The sequence below is a fragment of the Harpia harpyja genome, chromosome 8, assembly GCF_026419915.1.
Source record: "Harpia harpyja isolate bHarHar1 chromosome 8, bHarHar1 primary haplotype, whole genome shotgun sequence".
Lineage (NCBI taxonomy): Eukaryota > Metazoa > Chordata > Aves > Accipitriformes > Accipitridae > Harpia > Harpia harpyja.
Genome location: NC_068947.1, coordinates 38,180,632 through 38,208,198, shown reverse-complemented (window position 1 = coordinate 38,208,198; position 27,567 = coordinate 38,180,632). Strand labels below are relative to the sequence as shown.

Sequence of the window (27,567 nt, the reverse complement as noted above, 5' to 3'; positions counted from 1 at the left end):
GGTGTTAGAGTACGGGTTTGAAAAGAAAAGGGAAGCACCATTAACCAGGTAACTAGATTTTTATAAAAATCACAGCATTGGAGAGGATTCTAGAAGTCATTTAGCTCCCCCCCCTCTGCCCCAAGGCAACATGAGATTATGTAGAAACCAGGTCTGACGGTGTTTAAGGTGTCTTAAAAGCCTCCTATAGTGGAGATTCCCTGGCTTCCCAATTAGTCATAACTATCCTTCTTTAAAATTGTAGGGGTAGTAAGGATTTTCCTGAAGTCTAACATAAAACTCTTTTTACTGTAATTTAAATCCCTTCTTCCTTTTTGGCCATTAACGTAGAGAACAGATTATACTCTTCTGCCTCAAACAGCCTTTTACACACTAGAAGATAGTTAGTGGATAGTCCTAATTTAACCTCCAAGGTAAATAACTCCAGTGCACTCAGACCTTCCAGAGCACAGCCTTTCTAGAGATCTCATCATTCCTGTTGCTCTCCTGTCATGCCTTTGCAACTCATCCAGGTATTTTTTGAAGTAAGGCACTGAAAACCAGACAGAGCACTGCTGCTAAAGGCTTACAAATGCTGAAGAGAGGGGAAGGATTACTCTATTTTGCTGGCTATAATGCTGTTTATCTCAGTCAAACAGTATTGTCGATACTTTGTTTACTATATGGTTTGCTATGACTCAGAGATATTTTCCTGGCAAAATTGCTATCTAGACAGGTGCTCCTCATCCTTTATTACTGCAGCTCATTAATCTTGCCTAAACCAGATAGCTATTGCATGCAAAATAATGGAAATGCTGGAAAATGATTCAATTGATACGTATATAATGAATGCCAGTTCATTTGTTGTATGGAAAATAGGCCTGGTCAAAAAACCCAAGCATTTAAGTAATTTTTCCCAGTTGATTACATGTTAATTGCCAAAGGTAACTTGCATATTGCCCGTCTCCCTCTTCTTTCTGTCTTCCTCAAGCAGACAAGCCACAGAGCTTTAGTTTTTGTAAAGTATGACAAAATACCACAAAGTGTTTTGACAGTAAAAAGCTTCCCAAATTTTTTAGTAAATGGATTTTCAAAAACTGGCGTCTAAGAAACCTTAAAGTAGTTTTCAGTGACTGTTAAATGACAGAATTTGGGATGTTCCTTATACACCATTCAAAATTCTAACTCGTCAGCCTTTTTCATTAGTAACGTGGAAATAAATATAAAATCAATAGCTGACAGAAGAGTAGTAAGTAAAGAAAGAAAGAGGATGTGCAGACAGGGAACAGCCTTTATCACTTAGTAAAGGTCAACCCTTAAAAGTAAAACTTGTTTTGATATAAACAAACGGATCTTTCTATGTTCAAGAACAAAAATGCAACCCAAACTGAAAAATAATGATGAAAAGGAGTGATTCTGTAACAGATAGTGATCTTGATAGACTAATAACTGCCTGTGAGTGCAATGCTGCAGTAAAAGATAGGCTAATGTGACCTTGGATATATAAAAAAGATATAAAAATAGGCAGGGTTCTTTGTCTTTAAATATATTGTTAGAAGGAATGATTTCAGAATACTGCAAGTGGTCCTGTTTTAAAAATTAAAAAGACCATAAAACCTGAAAAAAAGTGCAGACACTTCAGAACAGAGCAACAACTCTCTTGAGGCCTGGAAGTGAGAGACTTTAGAAGCTCAGTGTGTTTGTCTTATAAATATAAACTGATTGCAGTCAATAAGTAAGTTCTCAGAGGGGAAAAAAAAAAACCAAACTGTGCCAGTTTTGCCTGTTTCTGGGTGTCATCTGTAATGACTGCCTGCCCTTCTGGAAGATACTGAAACTTTCCATCTTTTATTTGGGCATCTTTTACTCAGTGCAGATGAGAGATTCCGCACACCACAGGACATCCGTAGCTCCTGAGTGCGTGGCGTACATTCGCTGGCTAAGCCGCAGAGCAGACAAATGGGGCCAACGTGCTGCCAGGCTAGGCAGCAAATGCTCCGCACTCCCAACGCAGGTACCTGGCAAGTCTCTGCCGGCTCAGCAGTTGTCAGCTGGGGGGGATGTGTTGGAGTGAGCTGGTCTGCAGTCTTGCCAAGTTGTCTTCTTCCGAGTTTCAGCATTTTTTCTTGGTTTTTTTCTGCACTGGTATTTTTCTGCAGCTCCCTGAGTTACTAGTGTTGTCTTAAGAAATTAATGTCTGTTTGTTGTTCTATTTTCCTTGCAAATCTTTGGCTTGCCCTCTATAGAGGTAACAGTGAAATGTATTAGTCCACAATGAGCGGGGGATCAGGCTGGGTGATCTGATGGCCTGTTCTGATGTGGGACTATGATTCCATGAAGTCTGCCAAAATTCTTTATTCATTTAAAACTGTTAGGCCAGACTGTCTGGAGGTGTGTAAACAAAGAAGAGGAGAAAAGAAATTGGTGAAATGAATGTTTGGAGGGCTTCTTCCTTGGTTGTACAGACAAGATTGTAGAGTTCGTCTTCAGAACAGTATTTTGGAATTGGAATTAAAATTCCACAGTGTCAGTCCTTGGAGCTCTGCTTATCATAATTTTAAATAAAACAGTTCCCTCAGGACTGGGCAAAACCTCTGAAAAGATTAATTTCAATTGTAAAGTCTAATAATAGCAGTGTAAGATATGTCCAAAAAAAAAAGGAAACTGGAGCTCAATATGGCATAATGAGTTATAATAATGTAATATCTATTAAAGTATGTACTGGAAAACAAAGCTGAACACTTTTAAATTCTAAGTATGAACCGTGCAGTTAACTAAAACAATAGGTTTACAGCTGTATGTTTAAGTCTGTATATTATTGTGGGGCAAGTGACAGTATTACTAGCTCAGTTATTTAAGGAAGGACATGCAAGTGCTAAATCTAAGTTCTTTTTATCCAAAGAGAATTTTTTAAAGGATCTTTGAGTTCATTTTGAATCGTGACATGACTTTGTAATGGCAGACCTACACTCTTTCACTCTTGTTCACTCTGCAAGTTTTACTTTACGTCACCTCAAAAAACTGGCTGCCACAAGTGGAGGTTGGATGTCAGAAATGTCAATAACATCGCTTAGTTGCAACCAATTTATTTATAGTTTTTTTCATAAGAATTAACTGCAGTAGTTCCAGACACAACTTTTGCTTATGCTGGCAGCTAATAGCTTGTCCATAATGGCCACTTTGCATGAAGTCTCATTTAAGAGGAATGGGGCTTTCTATGGCATATAAAGGAGTATAAATAAGTAAACATAGGGACAAGAGTCAGTAAATATAGCTTCCTGGTTCCATTAACGTTTTAGGGAATTTTCTGTTTTTAAGCATCATACGTGTAGAGTCCACCATCTTTTTAGTTTCTTCGCATGTGAATATCCAGTTCTTTTGAAACTTTCACTATTCTGCAGTCAGAGGAGAAACGTTCATTCCTGTATGTAATTCAGATGTATACATGCGGGCATTCTTCTTAGTCTGGATTTCTTTGGCAGAGTGAATTTTCTGCCAAGGAGCTGCAAGTTGGAAATTTGTCTGCCATCAGGTCTGTGCTGCTGGGGATAGACTGCTTCTTAATTACCTCATTTAAAGATAGCTTGGGTATCTCTGTCCCCCACTGAAGTCTATCATGTAAATATCTCCAAATCACTGAAGAGTGCAAGGATTTTATTACTTTATCCATGTCCTCATTTGTCTAGCTGGCCCTGTTGATTTCACCACTTTACTGGGGTTTGTATTTCTTTGTTTACTTGATCTGCCAGTATTTGCACATTTTTGATTAATAATTATTTTATGTTTTGTAATACAAGTACTGTTGGAAAGACAGTCTTTTAGTTTTTATGATTTCCATTTCTGACTCTGAAGGTGATAGCATTCTAATTCTGGTTAGTAGTTGTGTGCTTTTTGAATGCTCCAGTTTCTGGTTCTAACAGATTTGGTGGCTATAAGTGAGCATATGTGAGCACATAAGAAACTTGGTATGTTAAAATGTATCAAAAATTGGATTTTAACAAAACTCAGTTATTTGATGGGGATCATTTGGTAAATGTATACAAGAAATATTATTAGATCGTGGTTCAACTAAATTTAAACTTAGCATACTTTCAGTGAAGAATTTACTCTGGTTTTTATTTTTTTTAATGTAAAGCTTTAAGCTTTCAAGTAGTACTTGATTAATTCAGGTAAGGAATTAATTTATTCAGGCTCCACTGAAGAAATGAATTAGTTTTCTGTCCTGTATTTTGGAGCTTGTTCTGTGGAAGTATTAGCTTTGAATACCTGGATGATGTTTATTAAATCATGGTCCTGCTACCACAAAAATTATAAAACTGAAATGCCACTTCAAGCCCCGACACTGTTTATAGAAAGAGTTCATTCCTGCCTGCAGATCCATACATTTAGCAGTAACATATAATGGTTTTCATTTGATTATTTATTTAATTCTGTATTAAAGAATTAAAATATCATCAGAATAGCACTTGATAAGTAGCAAGATATAACCTCAGCTGAAAACCAAGTATATTTACAAATAGTCCATGTTTGCTGGGTGGAGAGATGAGGGGAGGAGAGATGGAGAGAAGAAAACAAACTCCTAAGATGAACTGAAATATTCTCAGAAACCAGCTGAGCTTTGGTCTTTATGAAAAGGAAATATCTAAACCCAGTGGCTTAATTTTTTTGGAGGTGACAGATCCCCAGTACATTATAACTTGAAGGTTTACAGAGCAAACTGCTGCATCACAGGCCAAATGGGAAGACACTTTTCTGACCCTTCAACAAGAGTATGGTAGCCTGAAGCAAATAGAAAATACTACGACAACTGTAAATCACAGCTATTTAAGTAAGCAGAGGGCAGCAATAGTTTCAGTGGGGATAGTGATTCCATTTTTTGGCAGTAAAGCAGGACTTGTAAAAAATGTTTAATTTATCTTCAGGTCATTCACAAAGCTTCATAAAATGGTGAAGTGGTGAGGAAGTAGAGAGCAGAATACTCCCCTTCGTTGAATATCCTTTTTAAAATGTCATTAGTTTCTTCAAATAAATCATTAAACTTTTATTTGGTTAATGTTGAGCTTGTTACCTGACTGTAAATTTGCTGATAAGACTATTTCAGTTTCAGGTTAAAAATCAACATGCATTCAAATATAGGGAAACTCTAATTGTCACTAATACAAAAGACAAAGGAAGATGCTAGGTCAAGTTTCCTCTAATAAGCTGGCGAGTTCATACAGTTTCCATGCCAATGTGCCTTTTCCATAAGGCAAAAAAACATGACCTGACTTCTGCTGCTGCTGCTGTACTGCTTTATAGAAACACATTATAGATAGCTGTACATTGATTATTTGGACAGATAAGAGGTGGAAGATGCGCAACAGCATAAAACCCCCAAATGTATGGATAGTGGTGTCATGTTCCAAACTAATAGCTTCATTTTTCTCCATCATTTAACCATCCAAGTAAGAACTGGAATTTGTGGGCTGTAAGGGGGAACTGAGCGTTCAAAACACACCAGCTTGATAATTAAAATAAACTGCCCTATAGAATATTTAATTTTATGTTTAAATCCTAATTTACATTTCTTAAATTAGAGGGTCAGATGAAACAATTCCATTAGAGGGCAGTAGTACATGTAGGTAGAATGTCTCATGCACTAAATACTTAGTTTACAGTCAGCTTCCTTATCACTATGAGCTGTGTTCTGTATAATTTTTGCATTCTTAGTGAAAGGAAGAGAAACATTTTCTAATATACAAATACACTAATGCACATCCTGTCATACATTAAAAAAACAAGACGAATATGACAGAAGTGATGCAAAATACATGTAGCAGCTTTCAGCACTGTAGTATTCCAGCTAAAACATCAGCTCTAAAGTTGTTAGTCTTTCTGTGTTCTTTCTGAATTATACAATTTGTATATTGTATAACTTTATTTCTGGGAAGTTATGTTTTAAAAAAAAAAATCCTACTTCTGAAACTCTGTTTTTCTTTATTTTATTAGCTTTAATGCTTAGGTCCACATGCAGACTTTCTAGATTTCCAGGCAAGGGATTGCAGAAATGTGCATGCTTATTCAGGCACCTTTTAATGATTAAGCATCAGTAGTGTATTGTGATTTGGCAATGATTTCTGCAAAAGATTTAGGTTTTGTATGAGTTATATCTTCTGAGACATTTGATAATGAAATGTAAGCCATGAAAGCCTAAATATTTAGAGTCTGTTTTTATTCATACTTAAAAGTAAAGCAGTACTTTTTAATTGCTTTAATAGCTTTAAGCAGATGTACCTGGCTAATATGGCTAGTTCATGTCATACCAGTTTAATACTTTACTATGTTGTATGTGTCTAATCCAAGCAATACCGCAAACATACCATTTCTTTTTCCATTTTCAGTTGTGTTACTTGATACTACAGCTGCCCTTGGAGAACTAGGATGGAAAACATTTCCTTTAAATGGGGTAAGTCACTCACCATTTTGGTTTTATTGTCTTGATTTTGGCATTCTTACACTCTGGAAGTGAATGGCTGTTATACCTGGGTGGATATTCTTGCAGTATAGACTTGTCAGAAAGATTTCAGTTGTTCTCAGGACTGCAGCAGCCTGTGTTGTAAGTAGGAATAACAGACACAAGAATGACATGAGTACACATTATTATGCCCTTCTCTTGCTTTTCTGAGTGTTAAGAATCTATCTTACTTTAAATCTGATTCTAACTGTTGCACATCATAAATTTCCATATTAAAAATTCCTACACTGGAGGAATGTGTTATGACTACGCTTTTTGTGAAATAAAAGGAAACATCATTTTTAGTTTATAACTTGAAACAAAACTTTAATGATTTAAGTGAGGATTTAATACAGACTTTAGCACCTGGTAAAATGGTCTCAGGTTAGCTAAATCAGAAAAACATTATAAATATGTTAATGTCATTAAACCAATTTAAACATTTAGAGAAAATATTTAAATGGTTTTGGGGTTTTTCCTGCACTGACCATTCTAGATTAAAGTTTGCTATTCCAGTTTAATGTCTTACACGGGTTCACTGTACTGTTAGTAGAGATTGCCAGGAGGCACTTGACATGGCGTACAGGGCCCCAGAGTGTTAGAGGTGTCTGGCATACTTGGAGATGGTGTGGCCAGGTGAGCATGGGGAAGAGGACCATTTTTACTCTTTGAAGTTCAACCATCAGTGCTTTGCCAGTGGCTACACTTCCAAAACCCCTCTTCCCTTTCCACCCAGCTAATGCACATAACAGAGTATCAGAGGCATTTGTAGTTTCACTTTTTAATTAAGATACAGTATACTGGACCATTTAACACCTATTGTATCAGCTTCTAGTTCTGATGTCACTGTACATATTGTATATCACTTATTTTTATATTAGCTGGCATTATCTCTAAATCCTTGTGTATGAGGCATATAATTACTTGCTTCTCTGAAATGAGCTCAAAAAACACTTCTTCTGAGTGAAAAAATCTTGTTTCATTTTTAGTTATTTTATTTCTTGTGATCTGTTCCAGAAGGAAGTAGAAATTGTCTATCCTCAGCACCTTAATAATCCATTTTTATAAAATGCCTTCTGTGTCTCTGCCCTCAGGGCTTTCAAGCAATGTGACATTTCTTAATCTCACCCTATTTTCAACTTTATGGATTAGTCTTTTTCAGGTTTTTCCAGTTCTTTGTATTCCTAGACATAATTTCACTCTGTTACAAATACTTCTGTGCATACATTTTGTATGCATACATTTTGTATGCAGTCTCATGCAATCTGAGTTATAATTCTGAAAGTTTTATTTCCTTCAAAAATCCTAGACAAAGCAAATACTGTCATACACTGAGATGAGAAAATACAGCGAGGAATTTTTTGCTCTAGCTTTGTGATGAGCTCCATTGAATTGAACAGGGAGGCTGGCATTTGGAAAGCACAAAAGATACAATTTCAGTTATTGTGTAAATTCTTAAAAGCTTTAGTTACTCCAGTAACAATAACCACAATATAGAAGCACAAACAAACCTGCACTCAAAGCTGATTTAAAACATAGCTATTACAACATAATCTATTTTGGTTTGTCATACATACCCTTAACATTAGTTTTGCAGCATATTGAGGTTTTCAGGTGTCTTACAACCTTTGCTGTGTTTTAAGAAATGGCAGCACTTACTAGAATAGAAGGAGTTTACATTTGAGTCAGTACTTGGGATTCAATTATTAGAGAATTTCCCAAATAAATACAATTTGGTTTTTCAAAAAAGTAGCTAGAGTAAATACGTGGGAGAAAAGCGGTTTGTAGCATGAGGAGAACATACAGAATAAGGCTTCCTGGGACATAAAATAGGCAGAAGAGGCTAGAGAGAAAACTGTGAGAGGAACTGGATAAATTAAGTAGGGAGAGGTATTTAAGAGAAGTGTGTGTGTACTGTTAACTCAGGAAGAAAATATGTCTGAACTGTTGATGAATTAATCTAAGCTGTAAATGGGATAAAGATTCATGTGCAGTATAACAAAGTAGTTTTTGAACAAACTTTTTGGGAAGTTTCAGGTGAGAATACATCATTTGGAGAAGCATGATCCATTTAAGGAAGAGACCGTAAGATATTGGTCACATAGAGCAGATGACTGGATATGCAGACAAACAAGGTCCTCCATTTCTCACAGCGGAATGAAGGAAGATGCCTTAGGTCAACGTTCCAGCAAAGGCTGCTGTGAGCAGTAGGACCTAGTGGCAATGCTGCACCTCTGAAGCAGTGCAGAAAGAAGGAACAAACAAAAAAACCCCAAATAAATGGTGGAGACAAATGACTTATATGAAATGAGAGTTATTTCTCTCACTCACTGATAGTTATGCAGAACTGCTGATTAAAATCAATGTTTGCTGTTTTTTCAGAGTTAGCGTCATTCTGACAAACTTCATTAAAATATACCAAATGTACATTTAGGTATTTGAACATAATGAAAAATTGCATAAAGCTATTAAAATATGAAAAGTTACGTTACTTTGGCTTATAAAATATTAAAGATACTAAAGTTAAAAACTAAACTGGAATGTATTTCTGAACTGCTTCTATTTAAGTTATTCTGGGATCTTGTACCTTACACAAAGGTGAGAAGAAAAGTGAGCTTACAATACTCGTGTAATTAACAGAATATGACATTTATATGCTTCTTCATGTCACTTGTATGCAATCTCTGAAACAAAAGGCCAGTGTTTGTTTTAATTACTACTTGATTCTTACTAAAATGTAAGGCAAAACAGTGCTTTTGGGGTTGGCTATAACGTCTGTTATACTTGCTGATTTAGTAAAGAACAGTAAAACTGTTGTCTTTCTGAATCTTGTGCAAACATCAGACCTGTTGTTTTATGTCTACAGTGCTATCTAATCTGAGTTACTTATCTGTCCTACTATAATTCAGAATATGGCATAATTATTGGTGTGATTAAGATTATCACTGAAGAAATAAGAACCTATTTTGTCCCATGATGGGCACATCAACATTTTTCCTTTCCTGGAGGAGTGCGACAGGTTTTGGTTTGTTTGTACTTTTGATAGAGGTTTTTGTTCAGATACTGCGTAAATCTTACATGTTACTGTAATCATACTCCCCCCCCGAAATGTGTGTGTGGTGTTTACGTATGTCAGAAAAATGTCATTGACATATAATTACTGCTCTGACAAACATTTTTGAGGTTAGGATGATGGGATGATAGTTTTTCTTGAGACTGTAACATTAACAGAAGTCATTAATTTACTGGCTTACTCAGTCACAAAGAATGTTTCCATTAAATTAAATAGCAACTGAAATATTAATGCTTGGGATTTGGGTGATATTGAATATGCCTCAGAGATTTTAAACTACCAGGCTAGGGTGAAGTAGGAGAAAAAATTAGGAGGTATTCTTTTGGAACTTGCAGAACCTTAACCTTCATCTCCCAGACTTTTTATTTATAGTAGATTTATAACATAATGTTTGCAAGCTTTCAGCAGTTTTGGTAACCTCTAGAGGTACCTACCCAAGCAAGTGAAGGTACAACACAGTAGTTTTGTATGTGGCATTTGTATGCAGTCCCATCATTTAGCTGCAAAGATGAGTCATGCACAACTGTGTTATCCATTCCTTGGTAATAAAATATGTGATTTTATTTTTTCATTTTCTTCCCAGTTATTTGTGCAACCTTCCTGAAGCATGAGAATACAATAGTTTTTCTTACAAATGTGTTTTCTTTATTTGCTTGTCAGATTTTTTCCTTGTATTTTGAACAGGTAATAAATTAAGTGCTTAGAGCTACAAAAATGCAGCATAGAACATTAATATCTTTGAGGTCAGTAAAATCAGCTTTTGTTGATTGAGTTCCAATTTAGCTTCTCAGTGATGGGCTGTCTAAAATTTCTACTTTAATAATGGACACATCTGATACTTCCTCTGTTCTTTGGGCTATAGTTCAAAACGACCGATTGATTTATGAAAAAGAATGTGCTATGGAATGAAAGTAGATCTTTACTCAACAAGCTGTCACTCCATAACCTTGAAAATGTAGAACAAGTGTTTTTGGATTGGTACAAAAAATGGGAAGGAACCCCTTTGTGTAGGTTTCAAAAGAGGATGTGAATGTGAGCTAGTGGGCAGGCCAGTCGAGTTCATGAGAGCCATTATCCAAGGTTCCGGCTGGAGTCAGTTTGCTGACCTTGGGGACAGGATCGTTTTTCCTAGGTTTTCTCACTACTGCCTGTGGTGCTGTGACTGTTAGAAGGGCAGGGGTTTTTGTAGGGGATTAAACACTGTTTAAGTGGTTAATAAGGTTTTGAAAATTAAGGAGGAAAGGAAAAAACCTGAAAGCCTGACTGAAATGTAGAGGTCCACAACCTTCACTTATCCACTAGCAGTAATACTAATAAAATAATGTATCTTGGGCAACTCCAGTTGTTGGGTTTTTTCCTTCTGCCTTCAGTGTAACTTTTTTTTTAATTATTATTTATTTCACATTGCATTAAGCAATGTAACACAATTTTGTGAGCAAAATTTGCTCATGAGCTATGGTTTGGAGACTATTGTCATAAGGGTGTGTCTATTCCTGATAAAATTCTACCCCTACTTAACTCTAAGAATGCCTTATTTTGCATGAGGTGAATCTACTTTGCAGCTGTTAATTTGGAATAAAGAGTTCTTATTTGAAGAAGAAAATGAATAATGAAAAAATACTCTGCTTCTAACATTAATCTAAATTTTAACTTGCCTGTAGCCACTTCATAAACTCCAAAAACATTTTAAAATTAGCGTAAAAGAAGGGCAAGGTGACTCATAACACAAAGCTGTGAGAAATTATTTACATGTGGAAGGAGCTTGTACAACCTACCTTGACTTGTCATAGTAGGCAAAATGTATAGCCTCAGCAGTAAAGAGCCTACTAGAAGTCCTCTAAATTATTTGACACCTGTGTGATGACACTATTTTAATCCCAGTTCCCACAGTTATTTGAACAGCTTCCTTGTCAACTGGTAATTTTCCTATTGATTTATCAACAGAGGTAATTCTGTTTTGAATATCTTCTTTCTTCGGGGCATCTTTTAATTTTTTTAATAACTCTCACTAATACACAGTTTTAGGGGTTTTTTTTCTGTTATGAATTTGTTGAGACTGGACTTGTCAAAGTACTGATTTTTTTTTTTCCCCTACCAGACTGATTGTTTTACCCTCTCTGTTATACAAAGTAATTGTTTTACAGTAAATGCATCAGTCAACAATTCACTTTTTATCTCCTTCTTAGCTAATTAGAAGACATTTCTATGGTTTATGGTAACACATTTTTGAATGGCTAGTACTGTTTGTCACCAGTACTCACTCACTAATCTTTTTTCATGTTGTAATCAGAGATGGTATTGAGGTTTTTCAGTGTCAACCTGCAGACATTTCTTTCAATGTAGCTGCATCCATCTTCACCTTCATTTTTTAACGGCTATCTCTGAAGGTGATTGGGCCAATATGTCTTGGAACATTCTTCTACAATAATTCAGATTTTTAACTATTAATTTTCTTAAGTAGATTGATTATTTTTTAGAATTTTCCTACTTTCCTTTCAAGTCACATAAAACCAAAACACTTCTAAAGAAAGAGAGAGAAGCTTAGGCCCCTTCCTTTATTAAAACTATCTATAAACAAAACAATTAGCAAAAAAAATAGCACTCTCCAATACAAACTCATTGGATGCATAAAGAGTAGAAAACAGTGTAAGAAGTTAGCTAAGAATTTTGACTTAAAGAAAAGAACAAAGAAAGAAACGCAGTACAACTTTACTGTGTGAAATGATAAGACAAGTATCAGGTTCAGCTTTAGGCACAACATACACAAGATAGTAAGAAGGAATATAAGGTGGGGAAATGATAAGAGGGAACAGAGCAAGTAATGTGAAAGTGGCAGAAGATAGCAAGATAAGCAAGTAAAACATAAGCAAGTATCTGAGATACAAGGCTAAGAAGTGTGTAGTGAAATCACTAATATACAAACAGAAAGTGAGGTGAGTGCATTAAGCCTGCTCAGGTAGCAGTATGGCATCATAAGAAAAAGATAGGGAGTGTATGGTAGATATGGCGATACTGAGTCTCTATGATTTAGTTCTGTATTTCATACTATCTTGTTATCTACAAGCAGAGAACTACGTTTTACAAAAGATGACAACAAATAAATTGTACAGATTATAGCATTAAAGAAATGCATATTCTCCTCGCTGTAGTTCCCAGTCATTTGCATTTGTCTATGAAATAGAAATCAGATAAGTTTTATGTGTATTTGTAAACATACAAATTTGCAAATACATATGGCCACTTCAATATTGATTTTAAAGGTGATGGTGATTTGAACTTTTCGTGTAGCATTGTGAATTACAATATCATCAGTACTGCTAGTCTTCCCTTTTAATACTGTAACTATTAGAACTCAATAGATATTTAAATTCTTTATGACCAGAAGGAACAATTCATCAGATCGCCCATATATCAGAGGCTGTAAGATTTCAAGCCTCGCCATTGTGTTTACTCAGTAAGAAGTATTTCATTTAAGTATATCTTTTAAAAAGACATCAAGAAACCATAACTTCCCTTGGTAATTTGTTCCATTAATTAATTAAATCACTTTTAAAAAAAGGGTTCCTACTTGTCTGATTCTTCCTTCTCAGCCTCATACTCTATCTAAATCAATGAAGTCCTTTGTTGCTCCTCCTACTTCTCCAAAGTTCAAGTCATTGTGTGGTTCTTTTTTGAAAATATGGACACAAGTATGTAGTAGTTACAGTCAATTTCATTATTTTCTAAAGTTACAAATCATGCCACTTTGCTTTACTATTCTCCTGTTTAACCATCAAAGAGATCCCACTAGGCTTTCTCACTACAGTAATAATATTGGGAGCTCATGTTCAGTTGGTTTTCACTGTGTCTCATAATTGTCTTCCTGAACTGCAGTTTTATACCACGTACTAATCTATCTGTTTGGTAAAAGTGGTATTCCCACTCCTAGATAAGTAAATATACGTCATTCTTCAGTGAGTGTCCCTGACCACAATATTTTTATCATTGTGTGACTTTTGTGATCTAAATATTTACCAAACAATTTACCTTTGAAAAGCCTCATTAGAAAAAACCTTAACAATATTTCATTTTTATAGCTAAAATATGGTATTTATGATGCTAGATGACTATATGATGTATGATAATACTTCCTAGTCTCTGTAATCTGTGCTTGAATATTGTAAACTACTTTTAATTATGCATCATGTGACACAATATAATGGCTGAAAAAGGTCACAGCATGTTATGTTCAATAAACCATCTTTATAAACACAGCTTGAGGTCAGGATTTGCGGGATGAATAAGATACTTCAGGGCATTTAAAACCAGAATTAAGAAATCCAATTGTATTTATCGGTTCCCAGTGTGCTCTGTGGTTGGAGAAACGTGACTTAGTGAACAAGGGATCGTAGTTCAAAGACATCCTTTGCTTCTTAATATAGTATATTGTGGTGGATTGACCCCAGCCAGGAGCTAAGCCCCTGCCCAGTTGCTTGCTCACTCCCACCCCGTGGGCTGGGGAGAAAATCAGAGGGGCAAAAAACTTCAGGTCAAGATAAAGATATTTTAGTGAGTGGGGGAAAAAAAATGTGATGCAAAGGCACCTATTCACCACCTCCCACCAGCAGACTGATGCCCATCCAGTCTCCAAGCAATGGCTACTTTGAAAAAACTACCATCCTCACCCCCCTGGCTTGATTGCTGAGCATGACATTATATGGGATGGAATATCCCTTTCGTCAGTCTGTCCCCCCTCCCCACCTCTTGCCCACCCCTAACCTGCTCCTCAAGAGGGCAAAGTGAGAAACAGAGGCAGCCTTGATGCAGTGCAGGCGCTGTTCAACAACAGCTAAAACACTGGTGTGTTATCAGCACTGTTTCGGTCACCAGTCTAAAACACAGCACCATATGGACAACTATGAAGACAATTAACTCTATCCCAGACGGACTCAGTAAACATAATTAAAATTAAAGTTGTGTGAAAGTCAACAGGAAAAAATGTCAATACCAAAAAAAGACTTCTATGTGGAGGTGTCTCATTTTTTTATTCTAAGCAAATCATAGAATCATTTAGGTTGGAAAAGACCTTTAAGATTGAGTCCAACAACCATTAACCTAAGACTGCCAAGTCGACCACTAAGTCGTGTCCCTAAGTGCCACATCTACATGTCTTTTAAAGACCTCCAGGGATAGTGACTCAACCACTTCTCTGGGCAGCCTATTCCAATGTCTGACAACCCTCTCAGTAAAGAAATTTTTCCTAATATCCAACCTAAACCTCCCTTGCTGCAACTTGAGGCCATTTCCTCTTGTCCCACCTCCAGCCACCTGACAGAAGAGACCAACACCCACCTCACTACAACCCCCTTCAGGTAGTTGTAGAGAGCGATAAGGTCTTCCCTCAGCCTCCTTTTCTCCAGGCTAAACAACCCCAGATCCCTCAGCTGCTCCTCATAAGACTTGTTCTTTAGACCCTTCACCAGCTTTGTTGCTCTTCGTTAGATGCGCTCCAGCACCTCAGTGTTTTTCTTGTAGTGAGGGGCCCAAAACTGAACACAGTACTCAAGGTGCAGCCTCACCAGTGCCAAAACCAGGGACAATCACTTCCCTGCTCCTGCTGGCCACACCATTTCTGATACAAGCTACAATGCTATTGTCCTTCTTGGCCACCTGGGCACACTGAATGGTCTGTTGAACAAAGAACTGCAGCCATGTGGATAGATGTTGCAGAAGTAGCAAGAAGCAAAGTTTTAACTAAGAACTGAGGATATTTTTGAGAAAAAAACACATCCAAAAGTCTAAATTCTTCCCTCTATTACAGCAGTTCATCTGCAATAAAGATATGTAGTTGCATCTATGAAAGCTCACCAGCAGGATTTCTGAGGTGTCATACAGGCTGTGGTTTTAATAACAAGTTTAATAAAAGGTAGGGATTTAGCTGTCAGAACATTTAACAGGGATGAAGGAAAAAGAAGGAAGCTAATCAGATTTTCACACAATATGCGGAATTTACGATATGACATTAAGAAAAATATCTGAAGTCACGTATTTGAGCTGTAATTTGGACTTAATCAGACACCATGCTCTGCAATGCCATATTTAGAATCCTTTTTGATGGTCAAGACATTGTATGAGGGAAAAGGTAAGTTGAGGGGTATTTTTTTGAGATTAATGTCCATCTGCAGGGATTAAGCAATTAGGTATATCCAAGATCTAGTTAAATGTCTAGGAAGGCTTTTCTAAAGGAATTGCTGTTGCTAATATGAGATGACTTGCCTGTGGGAGTCAAGTTTCCATGTTTCTTTTAGCAGCATCTCTTAGAACATAAAAGGTTTTCTTGAAAACTGCGTATCCCTGGGACTGTCAATGTCTTAAGTAATTTGGTGCATGCCTGAATTTTTGTTTTCGCCTGCGTTTCCTGTTAAAATGATAAAGATCTTAATTTGCCTGCATATGTAACCTGAAAATCCTGGCCACAGAATTAGCTGTGACTGCGCTGGGAATTTGAGTATCTACTGGATGGATGCAGTTACCAGAGCATGTTCCATCTGAAATAGTTAAATTCACAAAATGTGTTAGACGCTGTGACGAAGAGATGTTATTTGTTATCCTCATTTTTTTTTGTACATACATTTGGGCAGTATGGTGATTATTTTTCATTTGGTTTTGTGTGAAACATCTAATTACAGATTCCACGGAGGATAGTTATTGGCAAAATACACTGTTGTGTTCTTATTTGGATATTGCAAACACATTTGGGCCCATTTGTGCTTGCCACTGTGCAGTCACAGATCTAAAGCATTCATAGCCTAAACAATAAGATATAATTTGCTGTAAATTAAACACAAACCAACAAAAAAAGCACCCCAAAAAACATTTGTAGGAAAGCAGATATAATGAAAGAGGATTATAAACATATTTGAATGGTTCAGTACAGAACAGCTATATACTTAAATAGTAAACAGTAAAAGTAAAGCCATAGAATTAGTCTCTGAACTGCTCAACCAAAAGCAGTTTATTGTATTTATAGTGAATTATCTGGTAAGTCTGAACTTTATGATAGTAAGGCTGCATATACTTTTTGCATTATTTTTCCATTCCTGTTTAATTTAAATGGTATTGTATACAAATATATTCCTAGTAAAGGCAAAATTTCCTGTATATAACTGGAACTGTGGGCCATCTGCGAAGCAGAAGCATTTTTCTTACTGGTTTTATAGTAGGATTACCTTTTACTAGGATGTCACGCTAGGAGCTTGTCATCTCCATTTCATCCTCCATGACTATTCAAGTATTTAACATAAAACAATACCAAGGGGGGTAAATTCCATGTTGAAGCCACATCGCTGAAATTCAAGTGTATCAGCTTAATAGTGAAATGATATGACCCTTAATGATTTCGGCTCTTTCTTGCCCAAGATCTAACTTCTCTGACTCCCTCCTCACACCAAATACTCTTTGCTTTCTTACTTGTCTGTATGCTTTCATGACCATTAAGGACTCTGTTTTGTTGGTTTTTTTTTAATCACTTTTGAGTAGCATCAGGAACATCATAAAGAAAAAGGAAACAAAGCAGGCAGTCTTGTAATCCTTGATGCAGAGAGGTGCTATTTAAAATACCAACCTTTTTTCCCTTAAAAAAGTTTGTTTGTACTTTGGTTAGAAGCAGTTCATGCACTCAATGCCCAGAAACTGCCAAACAGCAAATGTAAAACTATTTACTTCATTTTCTTAGGGTACTGATTTTAATGTTACTTGTGTATCACGTATGCTTTAATTATAATGCACAAGGAAGATTGATTATTTTTCAGAGTATGTTGTATATTATATAGCAAAAGAAGGCACAGAAGCAGTATTTATATTTTCTGTTATGCTTCTCATTGTAGGTATGAGAAACGTTATAATTAGTGGAGCACAGTAAACATTTAACTATTTCAGTTGTGCAGCCCCACAAAATGTATGCTAAATCCTGTATTGTTTTTTCAAAAATACGTTGGTTGGAAGTTAAAATAAATAAGAGTATCATATATGGCTTGCACATCTACATACTCAGTTCATGAAAAATAGCTTTTAAGTCTTTGCAGGTTGCACATTCATATCTTGCATTCAGAAGTTAATGATATCTTGGCTTTCCAAAAAGGGCAGTAAGAGAGAAAAAAAAAGAAAGTCTAATTTAGTAAAAATTAACACATTTTTGCCTTTTTTTTCCTGTAAAGAAATAATCATATTTTGAGAAGGAAAACATACGGGGTTGAGGGAGGAAGAATGATTCATTTAAGCTGTGTGGGGTATATTCTCAGCAGTGTTGAATTACAGAATTTTTATGGTTTCTGCCAGCATGTAAATACTCTGAAATTCAAAAAATTCACTCATGTCCATTCCCAAGTAAATATAATATTGTTCTGATATAATTCAGTGTTCACTGTGCACACACATGGAGCTAGAAAGAATGGCAAATTGAGTGTTGCCTTCATTACAAAATCATGGAAAAGAAAGGACCAAAGGAAAGTGGAAGAAAAACAATATTTATGGAAATACCAGGTGCATACTGCACATCTCTTTATCTGAACCATTGTATTTTCAGAGACTTAAGAACTGCTGTACTGAACTCATGGGAAATACCCCTTAGAAATGGTCTCATAAATGCTTAAGTAGTTGATAAATACTTAGGTATTCTGAAAAGCAATCTCTCTGGATTGTTCAAAAGCCACAAAAATATTTTTTTTTCCAAGAGAAAAAGGTAAAAGTGGCAGCAGCAAAAGATGCTTCACTGTCTCATGACCAGTTACTGCTTTTTACTCGTATGCTGTGTTCAATAATTGAGGGAAACTCTTAGGCAAACTTCTGCTTTCTTTTTATCATTTTTAGTGACTGGAATAATTTATTTTCTAAAAGTGGATCTTTTATGTATAATGAAAATGAAAGAATTAATATATTCTTAAGGATTTGCAGTAGCCTGACTTTATATTGGGAGCCTTTACTTAGAATTAACAGAAAAGGAAGTTAAAAAAACAAAAAAACCCCTAACTTTACCTTTGAACCTTTTACAGATGTTTAAATACATTAAATGAATTTTTGAAGTTACAGAAAAGTAACCAATTTATCAAGAAATCTGCAAGCTTGAAGCATTCTCTAAGCCTCTCAAATATTTAAGCACACACATAGTCCCCTTTGCAAATTGCAGTAAATCATTTATGTTCTGATGGTGCTTTAAATTATGAGATGTAACATGGATACCAACAGTTTTAACAGTTGTAAAGATGGAAAGACTATATATGAATAGTTTTTCTGCTCCGCTGGAATTCTTACCAAGTGGATCATAGTACAGCAATTAGGAACAGTTTGGGGCACAATTAAATACTGCTCTATTTCCCAGCAGTTTTTCCCTTGTGGTGCTGAGACAGACCTTTCCATTTCTTTTTTAGAAAGTGTGGGACAAGAAGGACTGTATCACTACCATTTTGACATTGTCTGCTATCTTCATGTTAGTTGCAGTCTTCAAGGGCTTAATAAATTTGGTTTTCTTACTTGTAGGTGGAGATAGTTTTCTCCCTGCTTTTCCTTGCTCCTTTTCTTTTTCCTTTGTCTGTATTTTATCTTCTGTCAAACGGCCCCTGTTTTACCAGCTCCCTTAATGACATGTCTTTCCTTGTCCAGCTATTCATGCTAAAAACTCAAATAGACATAGAGGCTATGACTCTTGCTAGCTAAAAGACAGCCAAGAAGCAGTAGTAGAGTAGTGTTGGATTGTGCACGCTCCCTGCCTATTAACCTCCTCCTTGCAGCTTTGCAGTGATCCCACTTGCTGTCTCTAAGACAAGTCTTCTATGAACTCAGGGCTGAGATGAGATCCTGGCCCTCTTATAAATGTTGGAGTGGTAAAACTAGGCCTGAGACTACTGACAAAATTACTGCAGCTGGACTGAAAGTGTGAAGAAATTCTTCTCTGCTTTGCTCTCTCTGCCAGTAGATGTCTGTCTCTAAACCTCTAGTACAACACTTGAGCTTGAAAACTCTTCTCTGAGGAACACTTAACATTTAAAGTGTGCAGCAATTGCTAGTCCAAGATATAAAGAATTGAAAACTTCAGATTTAAGAAGAGACACTTTACACAGTAATTTGCACACATGATTTAATGTGCATACCCTGCAAAAGGATCCAAGCAAGTACAGAGACATTTACCACATGGATTATGTATTTATGTAAGCAGTCATAGCAGAATTGGATACTCTTCACATAATCCTAATAAGCTGCTTCAAAAAGTGGAAAATAGATAGTTTGTAGATATGTTTTCTGATTGCTAATAAAGAAATTGAATTATTTTTAATCATCACAATTCTGTAGAGAACAAAACAGAAAAAAAACCAGTAGAAAATCCAGGTGTATATGAATAATAATTTGTAACTATATTTCAGATTTAAGAGGATAAACCTCCTCTACTGTATTTAATCAAAAGAATCCCTTCCTAAGAGTTTAAAACACAATACGTGACTTGCAGAAATAAATTGAAAGATCACAAGTGCTGTTGAGATGTAGAACAACATTTGAAGAATGCAGATGTTCTAGCTGACATTTTTTGTTTTGTTAAGACAAGCACGTAACCTTGAAATGAACAGAAATGGATGGTCTCACTTGGCAAAATGGTACAGATTTCAATTTGTATTTCTGGAGGCTTGATGATCCTGTGGGTTTTTTTTAGAAACAACCTAAAGTTTTCCAATGGACACACTGAGACAGAGTGGAGGTGAACCTGCCTCTGGGTATTTTAATATTGGGGAAGGATCTTATCAACCAGATCTGTTTAAAAAACCAAACCAATAAAGTCTCCCAAACAAGGCTATCACTAAATGGAAGAAATATGTACGAATTCAACTAGCAGCAGTTATTTTAAGAAGTCTATTAATGTTTCTTTGGAATTAGCTAGTAGTGTTAAAAAAACGGGCATATTGCAGAGTAACTAGAAAGAAAAAAGTAACAAAGTTTAAATTAGCAGACACAGCAGCTAAGTAATGTGATGATATGCTTAAGACGGCCTTGTTCAGTGATTTCTCTGCATATCTATTAGTACTTTTTGTCAGCTTTCCATACTATAAGGAATTCTCCCAATTTCTTAATTTTTCTTAAGGAAGAGCTCAAACATTTTGTTTTGCCTCTCAGCTAACGGTTACATAGATATTCTTGAATTACGCTTATGACTAGTAAGTCGTGAAGTGGTGAGCGTTAGACGTAATTTATGCCATAAAATTTGGCTAGTAATGTTCAACTTACTGTACCGTAGATGTTACTGCATACTCACTTTGGGTCTTGGTATGTCAGAGGAATGCTACTAATAATTTTATATCAAAATATTTTAAAAGGTTGATAGAGTTCATTATTAACACTAGCATAACTAAGGAGATTGCTTTGGTTCCCTGTTTCATGTAGGATAGCTAAGGGGGATTGACTTTAGCTCCCTGATTCTTGCCATGATGATTAAGGGGATTTGTTTAAACACCCCATTTCATGTGGTATAGCTACTATAAAAGGATTAGTTTTGGATTCCACTTTCACGTGGGAAAGCTAAGGGGATTAGCTTTAGCTTTTCATTCCATGACAAAATAGCTAAGGGCAATTGCTTTCGCTGCCCATGTGGTTGCATCAAGATTTTTCTTGCCTTTTCTGTTCTTGTTTCAGTTTCTTTTTTTCTGTTCTTACTGCCCAAAGTCATTTTACTTCAAGCTTTCTGCCCTGCTATTGGAAGGCCCATGGCCCATACTGAACTTTTTATCCATTAAGGGAAATTAATTAGAAGTAATGAAATTCCACATGGTTTTGTTCTCTTCCTCACTGAAACGCAAACATTAGTATTTCTTTGGATAAAGTCAAGTGTAGCAATTGCCATAACGGATCACACTGCTAGTCCCTCTAATGCAGTATTTTGATTTCTGGCAATGAACATGACCATGAGCTTCAGCTGTAGATGAAGGACTCAGAGGACTATTTCCAGGGCCCATTGGAGCAAAACTGCAGAGATTCTTGATCAAGTCCAATGAAGGTATCACCTGAGCCACAAATAGTATAGCCAATTCAGTGCAGCACCAAATCCAAGCCAACAGGCACTCTGGAAGGGCAGGATTTGTTAGCTAGGGCGCAAACCCCTAGTCTTGAGTTGTCTCAGAAACTCTCTTTGTGTTCCTGCACAGCATTCCTTCTGTGAATATAACACTTCCAGTAGAAAAAGCTCTGAGGCCTTTGTACCAAATTGCATTGTGCAGCTAGCACAAATTAATATTTTCAAGCCACTTAAAAGCAAATGAGATGTCTATATGTAAATTCAAAACAGGTACTTCATGCACAGCTAATAAATTTATGTCTGTGCTATTAAGTAAACCAGGATCTGTGCCCTGGCTTTGAAGGCAGGTGTCTCCACAAAGCCATTTTAAATACTTGCTCTTATCTGAGTCTCTATCTAGGGGATGAGGAGGTTTTAGTCTATAAATCCAGAAACTAATGGGCTTCTTTCTTTGACAATCTATTTTTATATCTTTTTATTGTTATTTGTGTAGTGAAAGTGCTTGAAAATTTACATTTTTGCTTCCCAAAATGCTTTAACATGTGCCTATCTTTAAAGGTATAGGTATTTCTTTTGAAGTGGTGTCCTTAAAGTTAAAAATGTGTTTAAATTCTGTGAAGAACTGGCCTTGGATATCCATATTGCGTCAGAATACGTATGTATGTAAGCAATCAGAAAAAAACCAGATGTTGGCTTTTAGTTTAATGACTATTAGCTCACTATGGGTCTCATCCATACCACTTGCTGGAAGCGGTCCCTGCCTGCCGTGCACTATCCAGATACACCATGCCCAGAAAATGTCTAGGGGAGTGCTAGTTGGCAAAGGCCAAAGCCACACTGGAGGCTCTGCTAACAAATAAGCAGTATGGATGATAGTGCACCAAGTGTTCGAGCCTACTGCCCTAGCCCTGTCTACTGTACTAGTACAGACATAGCCTTAGGGTCGGTATCCTTAAGAGAATACTTGCAAAAACATATGCTGTTTTCCAGTTTTGGTCTATAGCAGAACTATTTCAGCAGCTGCTGTTATTAGCTGTCAGCTTAAAAGCTGGTTATTTCTGTTACATGTGCAGCCACTTCAGTCTTATATATATACAGTCATGACTGTATATGAACGTGAGAGATGTGCAAATAGATACACATTCTTCTATGATTGTATGTGCTTATATCTGGTCCACTGAGTTGTACAATTACCTGTTTTGAGATTACAGCACATTCTGGAATTTCTTTCGTGCTTTGTGCAGCTCAGTAGAACTCAGGGTTTGAATTTGTCCCTGTAGTGCCCTAACTTTGCTTTAAATTTACAAGGCTCTTTTACCATGACTTTTTTTGCTTTGACTCTGAAAATAAAATGCAACAAAACAATTAGAAAAGAAAGCCGATTTTGTATAAAATTTTGCACATTTCTGAAGAGAGAAAAGAAAAATGCAATGGAGAAGTTCTTCCAGAAACACTGACCTGCCAAATACTGTATATCTCGAGCCTTCTATGGAATAGATAGTAGTATGTTAAGACAAACATGCAGCAAACCACCTCAGTAAAAAATCAAATTCTCTGTAATGTATTTGAGGTAGCAGTGCTATGAGAAATTTGGCTGTAACTCAAGCCCAGCTGATTTATCGACAGTATAGTATCAGCATCTGATGAAGATGAAAACAACTTAGGTTTGGGTTTTTTTCCCCATTTGGGTCAGTGCTGGAAATTTCCTGAGGGAAAATGTTTTGTTCTTTGTAATTATTTTGATTTATATACTGAAGACTGTTTCTAAGGGTGACAGATTTCCTTCTTTGACTGCTACAGAAGAGCCAGGAAAACAGGGTAAGAGTTACTGCAACGGCTTTAATCTGAATATTCCTTCCTCATGGGAATCATCATGAATCTACAACCTGGTTGCCTGAGCTAGAGATCATTTATAATCTATGATTATTAAATTTTATATTTCTTGACTCCCTTGGAGTAATGTAACTTTCTGCATGTATTTTAAAGTTATGAATATACAATAAAATATGGTACTAGCAATAGCAAATTAATCACAAGCAATGGGATAAAATTTCTGTAAGAGTAAAGCTTGAATTTTTATGGAGTATTGAGACAGGTTTTTCACTGCTATCATATTTATGCCTTTTTGTGTAGTACTGTTGTATATAGTAGGGCTTTTTAAAATTTTCATCACATATGTTTTGTGCCCGCAGAGCTAGGGTTAGTCAGAAAAAAGACAGAACTTCAGTGAAGACAAATTTAGACATAGGAACATTTACTAAGAGTAATGAATTGTAGTTTTTTTTAACAAAATGTAAAAAATAAGGTAATAGCAGTAACTATAATACATGGCTATAGTCAACTGCATTACATTATACAGAGGAAGGAAGCCTAGAAAGCTTTTTTGGCTTTCAGCCCCAGAAAAATGTTCTCTTAACTGTTCTATTGAAAAGAAGCTTTTTCTTTTCAATATCCCCCTTTTTCTTCTCTTTACAAAGTAAATCAATTAAATATTAGTGATATGTTGCCGGTAAGCAAAAAAACCAACCTTACAGTGGTTGCCATATTTCACTTACCACCAACTCTTGGAAATTTTCACAACAGAAATTTGAACTGAGACTTGACAGTTTTTGAGAGCGGTACAAGAATGTTTTAATATTTATATGAACTGTAGTCCAAAATTTCCTAACATTTCAATGTTCTGTGAACATTTCAATGAAACTTTATAATTGTGTGCAACTTTAACCTACATCCTGCTGATTCACAGGATGCATAAGATTCAAAGTATTTAATTATATATGCTGGCTAAACATGTTTTAATTTGTCTTGTTATAATACTATGAACAAATATATTATTAAGATTTTGTTTGCAAGAGTTAAAAGTGAGGTAGGGGATGCTTTTGGAAAGCTTCTAAAGTTTAGCTAAAAGAAATGGTTGCGTTTGAAATGGCATTTTTAATACCTTTTTTAGAGTTGTAATTTTAAATACACCTATTGTAGGTGCTACGTAGAAGAACTGGAATATTGTCAAAGAAAGGTGCAGTAAGTGTTAAACTACCTGTTAAGAAGCAATACACTTTGCTGTAGCCACTATTTTCTGTGATTGTACCGAAAATGAAATGGAGTAGCTACTAAATTGTGATTTAAGAATAAGATGAAGGATATCAAAGATACCAAAAATGTTTCTGAAGATTAGTGAAAAATTGTTTCTGTGTAATTCTGTAGGTGACTTTATACTGTTTTTCAGTTACTTTGAATAGAACCTTTTTTGATTATTTTTTTCTATGTTTTGACTTCTTCAAATTTCACTTCATTATAAGAGTTGAATGTTTATTACTCATTTTTGATCTGCTTACATTTGCACTGATATGACAAAGCAGGTTTGTTTAAATTTCAGGAGTGATGATATGTAATTCTTGTAGTTCCTTGGCATAGGACATGTAAATAGTGTTGAGCAGTGTCATAAAAGAAGTTCTGCATCAGCTACATCACACCTGGATTCCTTGGAAGTGGAATTCAACAGTTCTTAGATACTGTGTGGTTCATATAGCAAAGGAAACACAGCCCTGTAAAGTTCATAGCCTTGTGTGGTACGATTTGTAGTTACTTTCATTACCCTTGGGAATATGACATTAGAAGAATAATACTTTTATTCAAAATCTTAGTTCGTCTAAAATAATTCCACAGCTAATGCTGACTGACATGATATTTGAGACAGCAACTTTCTTAATCCCAGGATTTTTAAAAATCCTTTTAAAGAGTAAAGTACATTTTGAGACCTTAAATTAAAGGCAAATGTAAAGTTCTTACCATTCATGGATTTCCCTGCTCTTTTTCACTTATTAAAGAAAACAGGGGACTAAATTTTACCACTTGCAGGTGAATGCAGAAGGAACAGGGAGACTGTCTTGGCCACCATCTGAAAGTGGAGTACTTTCATATCTACACCTTGATATAGATGCAGATGGCATCTCGCATACCTGATTGAACTCCTTGATCTAAAAATGTATGTTGCAATACAGGTTAATGACTATGTCTCTTGTACCTGTTAAAGTCACAGACGTGGGTGATATGGACAGTACATGCCTCAAAAATGTGTGAAACTGTACAGAAACTGCAATAACAAAAATCTCTGAACCATTGGTGTATAGAAGTGGCATACATTAAATGCATCTTACCAAAAGTAAATTCATCTACCTAAAACGAGAATCGAGGCAGGGCAATGACTACAAACAAAAGCAAAGAAAGTATTACGGTTAACTGCCTCTGGAAGTAGAGCACAAATATTTGGGCCTGTGTTTATGGACTAAATATACGCTCACCTGGGACCACACTGGGCATTTAGCTTAATCTGTAGATTTGCATGAAGGATTTACTGCATTTTCCGTCAGAGGTGGAAGTGTGCCAGAACAGGGTTTTTATGCATGTAAAAAAATCAGTCTTCAGATATGGCTCTTTAGTGCATTTAAGGTTTACAGTATGCATCCATGGATCTAACTTTCCGTTTGCATTGGATGAGGGCTACACAGCCAAAGGACATTTTGTCAGAAATCTCTAGCAGTGTACAACAGTTACGCAAGTGTGGCTCAGAGTGCAACTGGAAGGACCAACGTTTTAAGGACAAGGGAATTCAGTAAAAAGTTTTAGCTGAAAATGAATTTCCATGTCCATAAAATTTGTAAATAAAATTAAATACTAAGGATTTTCTTCTTAAGTGAATTGATAGATAGACATACCTTATAAAAAGGAAGCTCAATCTAATTTGAAAGACCCTATAGACAAATGACATAAATAATATTTTCTTTTCTTGGGATCTGATTCTAATTTGAGAATTCTGAAGGGTGTCTTCTTGTCCCTTGTAGAAATATTGTGCATTCCTTTCTATCCCAAACACAATCAAAATAGTCTTCAAGCTATGTGACAATAGATTTTGTATATCTGGTATCGTACCTTTTTAAAGAGTTGTTGAGAAGTTTAGACTTCAGCTACCTGAGAGAGAAAAAATAACACTACACAAAAGTACTAAAGGAATTTTGCTGTGTGAATCCTGGAATTAGTCAAGAATAACGGAGTGATCAACACAAGCCACATTTTTACTCTGATCTTCTTTGTAGACAGATAATGAAATACATCTTCCAGCAGAAAATTCACAATGTTTTAGGTAACCATGACTATTTTCAGTTTTGTCACTTTCAGTCTAAGTTAGTTAAAATACTGTGTTAATTGAAGAGAGCATTTATTTAATTAATTAGTTGCTGACTTGTTAACAGCAGTGATGGTATTATAATATATAAATATCTGTAGATCGTTCTCTATGGTCATGCATGTCTTGTGATGTGCTGCATTTTAGAAATTACTATTATATCCCAATTGTTGTAAGTCTAGCTTTTTTGTACCCTGCTGTCTCAGAAGTTTTCTGGCTGCATTTGTCAGTTCATTTGGCTTCCTTCTACTCCTTTCCAATCTGTCAGCAGGCTTGCAACATTTTCATTTCTGCTAGCTGCATTGGTTAGATTCCCCTCAGTGTTCAATCTGTTCTGCATTCATTTTGCCACATTCTGTGCTGAATTTGTAATTGTGTCTAGAAATAGTAACTGACAGTTGGTCAGTTGGAAAATGGGACAACTAAGAAATTATGATGACATTAGTTTAATGTACTTAAAACAAAACTGACAAATCCTATATAGGATAATTTAATAATAAAGTACTTCATTTATAACAAGAGTATTATGATTGAATTTTCTGAGTCAAGACTGAAATTTTGCTTTTTTAGAAAATATTAATACCTTGTAATTCAAATACATAGTCTCCATCTTTAAACTTTCACCACCATCTGTAAAATATCCCCAAGTATACCTAGCCTTCGAGATGTCATGATCCCAGTTATCAAACACTGAGTGAGGATTTGTTCCAGTCTCCCATGTCCACATCATCTAAATTAGGTTAACTGGGAAGGGGTTTTTATTGCCTGTGTATGTTTATATTGCTATATCAGTTGATTACGGTTTGGGA

At 35.8% G+C, this 27,567-nt stretch overlaps 1 protein-coding gene across 6 annotated transcripts in view; it reads left to right on the top strand.

The window, feature by feature from the left end:
* The window catches only part of EPHA6 (EPH receptor A6), a 529,992-nt gene that overhangs the window by 33,155 nt on the left and 469,270 nt on the right, over window positions 1-27,567 (top strand). For all 6 annotated transcript variants that reach the window (XM_052794417.1, XM_052794413.1, XM_052794416.1 and 3 more), the window contains exon 2: window positions 6,360-6,424. In XM_052794417.1, coding sequence (XP_052650377.1) covers window positions 6,360-6,424 — 65 coding nt within the window. The remainder of the gene's footprint in view (window positions 1-6,359; window positions 6,425-27,567) is intronic.